Source organism: Acinonyx jubatus, chromosome C2 (genome assembly GCF_027475565.1).
Source record: "Acinonyx jubatus isolate Ajub_Pintada_27869175 chromosome C2, VMU_Ajub_asm_v1.0, whole genome shotgun sequence".
NCBI lineage: Eukaryota > Metazoa > Chordata > Mammalia > Carnivora > Felidae > Acinonyx > Acinonyx jubatus.
The window spans coordinates 107,817,740-107,828,342 of NC_069384.1; the positions used below are offsets into that span (position 1 = coordinate 107,817,740).

The 10,603-nt window shown below is 36.4% G+C and overlaps 1 protein-coding gene across 5 annotated transcripts in view; it reads right to left on the bottom strand.

The window, feature by feature from the left end:
• Positions 1-1,472: 1,472 nt before the first annotated feature.
• MME (membrane metalloendopeptidase) overlaps positions 1,473-10,603 on the bottom strand; it is a 98,297-nt gene continuing 89,166 nt past the window's right edge. For all 5 annotated transcript variants that reach the window (XM_027061573.2, XM_027061574.2, XM_053221282.1 and 2 more), the window contains exons 21-23: positions 10,481-10,576; positions 10,075-10,151; positions 1,473-2,689 (exon numbers count right to left, since the gene is read on the bottom strand). In XM_027061573.2, the coding sequence (XP_026917374.1) occupies positions 2,590-2,689; positions 10,075-10,151; positions 10,481-10,576 (273 nt within the window). In that variant the 3' untranslated portion in view covers positions 1,473-2,589. The remainder of the gene's footprint in view (positions 2,690-10,074; positions 10,152-10,480; positions 10,577-10,603) is intronic.

Here is a 10,603-nt window from a genome sequence, read left to right on the forward strand (position 1 = left end):
TAATGTCTCAGCTTCTAAACTCTTTCCTTGACCAGGATTCATCCATGGTGAAATTGGATTTATGTTTGAGCTTACCTGATGGAACAACTCCAAGTGATTGGGATTGGTTGAGAGAGAGCCATACAACTCAACAACAGTGCCATGCAAGATTAAGAACATCCTCATGTGTGAGGGACGGGAAAGTTTTGGCCTTCTCACTTTGGTGTATCCCTTAGTCCCAGGAAATCTGGTATTTCTAGACACGGGACATCCAGACACTAGAGAGTTGTTCCCCCCTGCCCCATCCGCCCATAAAATTTCACTCAAGTCCTTCCATAGGGATGGGAGTCTGACATTTTAAAGAGTGGGGAATCTAGTGTCTTTTTATAATTTGTACTAGTTGCTTTTTGGCTAAGATAGATACTAAGTGATTCAAAGACAGTTGTTCTCTTCAGAACTGGAACCTCCTATTGCTCCAATTACCAATATTACTTAAAAGTGTTTTCAGTTTAGTTTAAAGAAAGATACCCATAAGTATACTTTTAATTGTCCATGATAACAGTGGTAGTGATACAAGAAGAAAAGATAAGGATATCCATGGCTAGTATAAAACTGTATTTTCAATATTTATAATAACTTTAGGAAATATTTGTGGAAATGAGCCCATTAAAATCTCAAGTTAAAAAAGATGGCACCATTTGTAACAACCCCAAACTGGAAACTTCTCAAGTGCCTATCAACAACGGAATGGGTGAACTGTAGTATAATCACAATAGAATATTATTGAATATTCTATTGAAATCACAATAGAATATTATTGAGCAATGAGAATGAAAGATCCACAGTCAAATGCAACAATATGGATGAATCTCAAATGTAATGCTGAGTGAAAGAAGCCAGACGCAAAAGAATACATACTAATTAATTGAAACCAATGTATGATATTAAAAGTCAGGACAGTAGTTGTCCTTGGAGGAGCAAAGTGGTGGTTGGAAGAAGGGGCTTCTAAGGCACTAGTAATATTCTGTTTCTTAAAGGTGCTGGTTACAGGGCTGTCTACGGTAGGAGAAAGTTCACTGAGCTGGGTACACTTACGTTTTATGAAACTGTTGTGTGTTATATTTCAATAACTTTTTTTTCTTTAAAAAAGGCCAATGGGCATCTTTCAAGAAGCAAGAAAACCAACACTCATATTTTGAACAGAAATTCCCTCATTTTCGTTTTGTTAGGAAAAATAAGGATGTTGGAAGTGTGCCTCTTTTGTAAAATGTTAATCAAGTAATGAAATGAACCAAACTAGCCAAAAGGACACGGAAAGAGAACATGAAAGCCTCAAGAGATGAGTTCCTATCAGGGACGCAACAGTCCCCTCCCAGAACTCTTATGTGAGTTAGGATTTTAGAAGCAGGTCTGTCTGAGGTGGGGAAGTCTCTCATTTATATCCAGAAATGCACTTTCCAAAGCTAGACAGCTAGCACAATAGGCTTAGTGAGTAATGGGCTCACAGTTTCAATTTATTATCAAAATATTTCCATCAGACAACAAACCTGAAAAGATAAAGAGATGCAGAGCTATATAGATGCCCTTTTATCGGAGCCACCTCAGGGACAGATTTTATTCTGAAAATCCTGATTGTAAACCACAGGTCTTATGTATCTTTAGACAACTGTCCAATGGCCATTTTTCACCTAGTTTGTGCTTAAAGTTTTTTATCAATATGATTTATAAGTGTAAAAATCTCAAATCTTCATCTGTACATCACTTTACAGATCTTGGTTCGGAACTATCTGTCTGAAACTTCGATATTCAGTGATTACCTATAATAATAATTACTTAGTCATAAATGTAATAATTAAATATAAAAATTATTATTTATACATTACTACAAATCTCTTAAAAAGATCAAGTTTTGAGAGGGAGAGAGAACAAGAAATTGCTTAGAAAATTGCAGGGAGCCTTGAGAATTTCAACATCAGTGAAAGCAGGTATAATGAAAAATAGTTTCAGACATTCATTTTCGCCCTAAGAGTAGCTTAAAATACAATGATTTCAGGATGAATAACTGATGATTGGCAAAACTGGTTTAAAATTACATTAAGTCCCACGGCCCCAACATGTATAAGAATTCTTTGGAAGATTTTTCCAGGAGCATAAATGTTACAAATAAAAATAAAAATAAGTAATTAGGCAATGTGTGTTTTAACTCTCATGCCACTGCTGTGCTTTTAGAGCCAACTGTATTCTCCAATCTCTTCCTTCTCCCTTTGATTAGAAATCCCAGTCTACATCAAGAGGTTAACACTGTTTTCAAGAGGTGACATCAAACTGGCAGATCGTATGAGAAACAGAAATGAATGGTAATATCTTTAGACATAAAGCGTTATTTACACAGTGAGAAGTGATTGATTTGATAGACACCAGACCCCACCCCTCCTCTCCATACCTTTTCCAGAATAACCTAACTTCGTTTCTAAATGATGCTCTCTCATCTCTGTTAACTACCCCCATGTAATTACAGTGACTTTGGTGGCCCATTTTCTCTTGGACAGAGTTTCCCATTTTCATGGTGTTGGCAAGGCTAACCAAAGGCTACGTCGTTTTTTCTGAAGATCACCAAACTCGGCATTTCTTTTCTGGATTCATGTATGAGTTCTTGCGGCAATGATAGGCCTCTGAAAACTCAGGGGAGTTCTGCAAAGTCCCAATAATTCTGTGAAACAAAACAAAGTCACCATCAGCATTTGATACTTATGTCCATACCATATAGGAGAAGCTCTACAGAATTTCTATAGGTGTAGGCCTATTGAGGGAATTTGAAATTTACAGTTTAAGAGAGTAATAATTATCATAAAAAAGAAACAGGTAGAATAAATTTGTTATTTGTTAATAGAATTTTTAAGTGAGCAGGTAACAAACCACAGGAATTAAGAGCACAGATTTGAAGATGGCATGGCTTGAATCCTGGTTATAAGTTGAATCTATTTCGCTTCTCTGTGCTTCACTTTCCTTTTCTATAAATGCATATAATAATAGTACCTGCATCTTAAGGTTGTCAGTAAAGTAAGTAAGATATACACGTTGTAAAATAAATGAATAATACATATTTGGCATTGCAGTTATTATAATAAGAGTTTGGCCAAAAATAAAATCATGAGTATTCATTATCTTTTGGAAGGGCTCACACAGTAACAAGTATAACAGACTAAATAGATATTTGTTGATTTAATAAGGAAGAGAATTATTTTCTTTCTTTCCAAAAGAACTCCATAGATATCAGAAACTGGATTCAGCCTGAGTAACTGGAAAAGGCTGGCAGAAAGTCAATTTCTTCTTATCTCTGACCCCAATGGGCAAAAACAACACTGTCCAACCCACTTTCGGCACCAAGCAACATTTGAGGAGACAGATAGGTCAGTAAAGTGATGCAGAGGTGATGTTTTCACGTCAACCCCAAACCAGCTCCTTCCCTTCTCTTCCCACTGGGACCACCCCACCACACCCACCTTGGATTGGGAGGAAGGGCAGGGAGGCAAACAGACTAGGGTGATGGGAAGACCTCAAGCAAGTGACAGGAGAGTATGTTCTAATTACTGAGATTTCCTCACGTGGCAGATGTGCTAAGTGTAAATCTTTGCACTCTTATCTCCTCTAACCCATTCTCTAAATCAAATCCCCTAATTCCCTTATTTAAAATCTTCCAGGGGCTTGAATGAAAGTCAACTTCCTTTCTGTGGCTTCCAGTGTTTTGAGGGCTCCAGCCGACCTTCCCGGCTTCCTCATAGTACGTTCGTTCTTCATCCCATTTCTCTCAAACTACACCGACCTACTTTCCATTCATCAAACCAGCCAATTTCTTTCCCTCTTCAGGGCTTTCTGCTCCCACTGACCATAGTCCCTGGAAAGTTTACTCCCCAGTGACTACATGACTCACTCCTTCTCAGCCTTCATGCCTCCACTTAAACACCCCTCCTCAGAGGCTTTCTTCAAATAATGTCCAGATTAGTTCCTTCCACCTGCAGTAGCCCTCTTGGTTCACAGTGATTTGTTCTCCTTCTTTACTTCCTGACATAACCCTACCTTGTAATGTGAGGGCAAAATACTGTGTATCTCTTGCTCCCTGCTGCCCTCCCCCCAAGCCTAGCACAGTGCTTTGTATATTGTAGGACTCAGGACATACATACCGAATAAATGAGTCTGTTGGCTGGTCACGGTGATTACATGTATACGAGGAATAGGGCATTATAAAGAAAATGTCCTGCTTGGCATTTTTGTTGTTTATTTGCTACAACCAACTAGAGAGAAAGCAAGCATTTGCTTTCCTTATTCCCATTCCAGGAAAGATAACTGAATTTCTGAAAATCTGACTCCCTAATGTGTCAACTATTACCACATCAACTATCTCTCATCCCCAACATTGCAACTCCTCTATCCCTTCAGGGAGAATGTAAACCTTTTTGGTTATGTGTGTATTTTTAGTACTCCTAGAAAAGTCCTAAAGATTAATAGGAATCTTCCTGGTATTGGGGGGAGGGCGGGTGGTGATTGAAACGGGGTGGGGGCCAGAGCTGGGGCATTTACGTCTATTAGTCCATTTGATACGGAAAAGACTGGCTTCCCAGTGCTGAGGAGGGGCCCAGTAATGTGCCCTCTCCTTTGTGTGAATGGCACAGACATGCCTCCCACTATGGGCAGGGTCCTGAGAGAACCTCTGATAGGATGGGGTGTAATGGGCCCTTGCCCATAACCACCTGAAGGAAATGGAGCCACCTGACTTCAGAGGGAGCCCTTGAATTGCAGGGATATCAGCAGTGACCACAGCAGGCTGGAGATGGAGGCTAATTCCCTAATTTTTAGGTCTTCGGGTTCCTGAACAATCTTAACAAGGAGTACACTGAAAACTACTGAAATTAAACTTCTTACTTCCTTGCTTAGGGTGGGAGCTTGTGATTGAGTTAATTTGCTATTATAGTAATAATAATAATAATAATAATAATAATAATAATAATAAATGTGTCACTTCTTACATCTAAAAGTTTAAGAACAAATTCACTTGATACTTGGTCAAAAGTGATTATATGCAGGAATAAAAAGATTTTATTTTATTTTTAGTAATCTCTATTCCCAACGTGGGGCTCGAACTCATGACCCCATGATCAAGAGTCACATGTTCTACCGACTGAGCCAGCCAGGCGCTCCAAAGAATAAAAGGATTTTAGACATCAGGAATTTGTATTGGTCTTTAGTCTTTTAAGTTTCTGGGCTCATGGACTCTGAGACAGAAAGATGCTTTGATTCATTTAATTCAATCCCCTTTCCACTTTAGGAAGCCCTATATGCTGGCTGAATGACAGTCATCATGGTGGCCCGATTGTTCCTCAAACTGGGGAGGAAGCTCCCTGATGGGCAAGGAAATCATCTGAGAGTCACTGAATGGAAGAGCTGCTCTTTTTTGTTTTCATTTTAGTAAACTTTTTAAATAAAAGGATTGTGTCTTAGATATAATCATATGGGGACAAGTAGTACTTCAGTAAAATGTCCAAACCCATGACTTAATTCTACATTTGTCATAAAAATATTAAGGAAAGTAAACACACACACACACACACACACACACACACACACCCCTCAAAAAAGGGAAGTCTTCACAAAGCACCAATGGGAGTTAGCAATGTGGCAACACTCAACCTCAGGCACACTTAGCTCTTCATTTCAATTCCAGCTCTTCTCTTTCCATCCAAAGGCTTCGCTTAGACAATTTGATTCTGAATAATTAGGTCAACAACGTACCAGGCCTTCACTTACCTTCCTAGCACTCTAATTAATGTCTTATTGTTTACATTAAATCTTTGGATGGAGGACATAAATAATCTATTTCAAAAAATGGATACATTATTAATCAAACGAATCCCTTCTCTTAAGAGTGGGGTCATATTTCATTAATATTACATAAAATGCTTATCTGAATTTCGTGCTACATGAAAACTGTGTGGCATATGTGTTTATAATAACAAAGATAAATGGCTCTTACAAATTATTTCTTAAAGTGATTTACTTGAAAGTTTTATTTTATTATATAAAATATTTTATTGTACTATTGTTGTTTATTGCCTTGGCAAATAATCACTTCTTTTAAAAACATTTAAGATATAGAGAGTTGAACATCAGGTGACCAAGAAGACTACCTCTGCCTGCACTTAACTGGATTTTTGAATTACTGAATGAGCTTTTTGCAATTAATTGGTCTTCTGACAACCCTTTGTTCCTTCTTCTAAATGAATGACTTGGTTACCAGGTTAACTAGCTTCATTCATAAGTAAACTATCCAATCTTTATCATTAACTGTTGTTGATGATTTTGTTAAAGTAAGGTCACCTTGATCAGCTTATGCTCCACTGTGGATTGACAAAGAAATAAATGCCAGAATAGATTCCCAGATCCAGTCTGAAGATTAACAAGTGCTAACAGGAATTCTACAGGGTTCACCAAAATCCAAACTAACACAAAATATCAAAACCAATGCTAATATTTAAGGTAAATGGAGGAAACATTAGTATTTCAAAGACGATTTAGCATATGCATACTATATCATAGAATAATAGGGAATAAAATCGCCATATTACTTGGAAATGTCTACAAAAAACACTAGAAAGACTATCTTACAAAAAAGTGCTAGAAATTAATCTGTGGGGAAAATTTCTTGCTTTATTAGTAGTGTTAGTTCTATAAAGTGCCCTTATATTCTGACTGGAAGACAATTATCCACCAATTTAAGCATCTATTCTAAAAATTTTTCTTAAGTGTTTGTTTTTCAGAGAGAGAGACAGAGCATGCGCAGGGGAGTGGCAGGAAGAGAGGGAGACACAGAATCTGAAGCAGGTTCAAGGCTCTGAGCTGTCAGCACAGAGTCCGACACAGGGTTCGAACTCACAGACTGCAAGATCATGACCTGAGCCAAAGTCGGATGCTTAACTGAGCCACCAAGGGGACCCTAGCAACTTAAGCATCTAAATTAGCACTTTTACTATTTAAGTAGCATATACATTGGTATCACTTTGTCCCTTTGGACTTCCTTTAAAAAAAAGTATCAGACCCTTTTATATTGTTTAGAAGTATTACATCTGAATAACTTAGAAACACATGTGTAGTTTATATGGTAAATATTAGCATAACAACCATTCCGAGTGACTGCAGATGGCTAAGAAAAACTGAATTTCCAAAGAAGTCATTTAAATTTTGAGTTCATTTCTAGAACCTCATGGGGAAATGTTTTTGTTTTAAATACTAAAGTTTTTAGAAGTTTATGTAAAGTACATAAGACTTTGGTTAGGAAGAATAAGACAATTACAGCTCAGACCTAACAAATTGTTTTATAGATTCAGCTTTATATCAAGTATATTTTGTCTTCTGTTGTTAATACTGTGAATATTTAAGTGTAAGCTTACAAAATCTCCCTCTATTTCAGAAATGTTTCTACACAGCCCACTATGCACAATTTTTCACTAGCAATTCAATTTCTATTAGTTTTTAAGGCTCTTTAAAAAATATGTTTTACTTTGTAGAGCCAGGAAGCAGCTTGTTTCCAAAACTAAATGTAACCTCAACCTTTTGCCAAGGAAATCCCTTTACCTCCAGAGAAAATAATAATTTCCTTGACAAAGGGTTGGCATTCCATTTACCCTTTTAAAAAAAACAACACATACTTTTCTTGCTATAAATGAAAAATAGTCAAGGAGGCATCTTTTGCACCAGGGTAGAGAAAATGAAAGTTACAAATAATTTTACATATTTTATAATAAAATAATATGTACTTTTATAGAGAGCAAATTTTACATATTTATAATAAAATCCTTTCAGTTTAAAACTGAAGGTAGAACAGTTACATATTTACCTACATATCATTTAACCGGTGATCAGTTACTGACATTCTGAACTATACAGACATAAGAAATGAGCAACAAAGAGCTCTTGACTTTAGTTAATAAAAACTGTTTCAAATTACTCATGGAAATTCTTATTCTGTTTATACCTTTCGTGTCTAAAAATAATTCTAGTACTAATTTTCACACACATATATGTAACAGACACTTCTATATTAACATTAATATTCAATGGCTCTTATGAGAATTTAATCCTCATTTTATATATTAAGGAATTGATTAAGTAACAGCTTGCAAATGGCAGAATCATGGGTGGAACTCAAGTGTTTCTTACTTCAAAGCTTGCATTCATTTTTTTTTTTTTTTTTACCATACAAGTTTAAAGATATGCTTTCTGACCTAATCAGAATAAAGGAATTAAATGGCAAAAGGCAGGCAATGTAGTAACAGAAAAGAGAACTAGGAAAGAAACAAACAGAAAAACCCTAATAAAAAGCCAAAATTAAAAGTCAAAAAAAGCACTACTGTATCCCCATCAGTGGCTCCGTATTGTAGGAATAAGTCGCTCCCCACACTAGCTTTTGAGGATTTCAGGAGACTAATAAGCCCTAAAATGCCAACTAGTAGTCATAACAGTCTGTGTCATTTAAAAACAAAGGCTAGGTTTTGTTGAGGATGCTGTGTTAATAAGGCAACAGGGTAGAAAATATTTTAAACAGAGAAATTTTCATCCACTGGTTAAGATGAAAACATTAACACTCAAGGGACAAATTGTAGCTATCAAAAGCTTTCAATTTGCAAGCCTCATTCTCTGAGGATGCCAGGTGTATCACGTACTACAATAATATTACTTAAATTCACTTAGGTTTCTACGGACATATGCTTTAGTTCATCAGGATATGGAGGGAAGAACTTTGACCAATTAGATTGTTATCATGGTTAATGTGAGCGCATAAATTGCATTCGTTGCCTTCAGAATTAGATTCCCGTACCTTCATTTCTGAAGACTTCAGTAAGGAAAAAGCAAATTCTAGAAACGAAACAGTTACTTGGGTAAACCATGATGGGAATTGACCTAGTGACTTTTGCTGCTCATTACCTAAAAAAGAAGTTAATTTGAATATTCTACCAAGACTGAATTTACCTTGGATTATAAACATATTGGGCATACAATAAACAGTTGCTGAAAGAATGAATTTTGAAAGAACTGCTAAGGCAAATACTAAATGATGGTGATTACAATGATGATACTAGAACAAGCTGAGTAAATTCTTTAATTTGTAAATGTGCTATTTTATTGTTTCATAATTGAATGTGGTTTTTCCCCAGGAGTGAGTGATCCGGGCAGTATACTTATGGCTATTTTAGGAAGGGCTTTTAAAACTCAGCCCCTTAATTCTCTCTTGTTCTCAAACTGTTTTCTAACCACTCTACAAAATTTTTAATTTATTTTTCAGAGTTCCTGCTTGAGAAGTGTTGTTGATCATTTAGCAGTGATGAAGTGGTATAGTATGTTGGAAGGGGGAGCATTAATAATTTAGTCCTAACTGGATACACAGGGATCCAGGATTTAACACTGAAACACTGGTTCGAGTGATTCTCTTTCACTGTTTTGATTTCTCTGAGATTTTCTGGTCTCGGAAGGACTTTAGATTTCTTCTAACTCAACCCTCCACTCTACAGCGCATTTTTCTCCAGCATCCTTAATGACCTGTTCTCTGACTTCCGCTTCAAGGTATCCTCTCCTGGAGCTCTGGGGCTAACTTTATGTTGGACAGCCACTGATTACCTCTAATTAAGCCTCTAATTCTAATCAACCTCTAATTAAAGAACATTTCTCTTTATGTTGAATGCAAATCTTTCTTTGGAATAGGTATTCATTGGTGCTAGGCTTAAACTTTTCATAGCCTCTTAAAAATGTCTATGCTAGCTTTAAATAGAGCTACTATTCTCAGGCAGCATCTTTGTTGGAATCCATCAAGCACTGAGCATTGGTCACGTATATTCTGAGGATAACAGCAGTCAAGGCTATGCTCATGTAAACATGACATTTATCCTGTTTTGTTCTGGTGATCATTTGTTCTATGACCCTCAAAAGAAAAAAACAACAAGTGTATTTCAAAATTTTATAGTCACAGTTAGAAAAAAAAACAATTTCCAAATTTAGAAGTAATGGAGTCAATACTGGAGCACTGGACTGCAGTTCAAACCCATGTACCTGAAATTCCCTGGGCTGTGAACATCTGTTTTAATGGAGTTGACAGCATACTCTGGCCTGTAGGTCCCACACCACACCTAGGGATAGGGATAGAAAAAGGAAAGTAGTGTGCTTAGGTTCAAAGATTATTTGTTTCAGAAAGCCAACTTCCTATTGCAAAAATTAAATTGGAATTCTGCATTCCCCAACCATTTACTCTTCAAATAATTGTTCAGTGATAGGCAACCAGAAACATAATTATCATTAATATGATATGATAGTCTGTTATAAACAATGAAAGTCAGTCAAGTCAAATGCTCTGCCATAACTGATTAAAACAAGAAAACTCAGCATGCAATATCTAACTTACTATGAAATTATAACTCAACATGATTTTCATATCTATCAATCAAAAAAGATACACTACCTGGGCAAAGTTCAAGAAGAATAGTTGTTTGTGATTTAGGTCAAGTCCAGGAAGTAGTTTTTCTTCACCATTCTTTTTAACATAATTTTGATAGGCCTAGGCAGTTAATGAAATAGAAACATG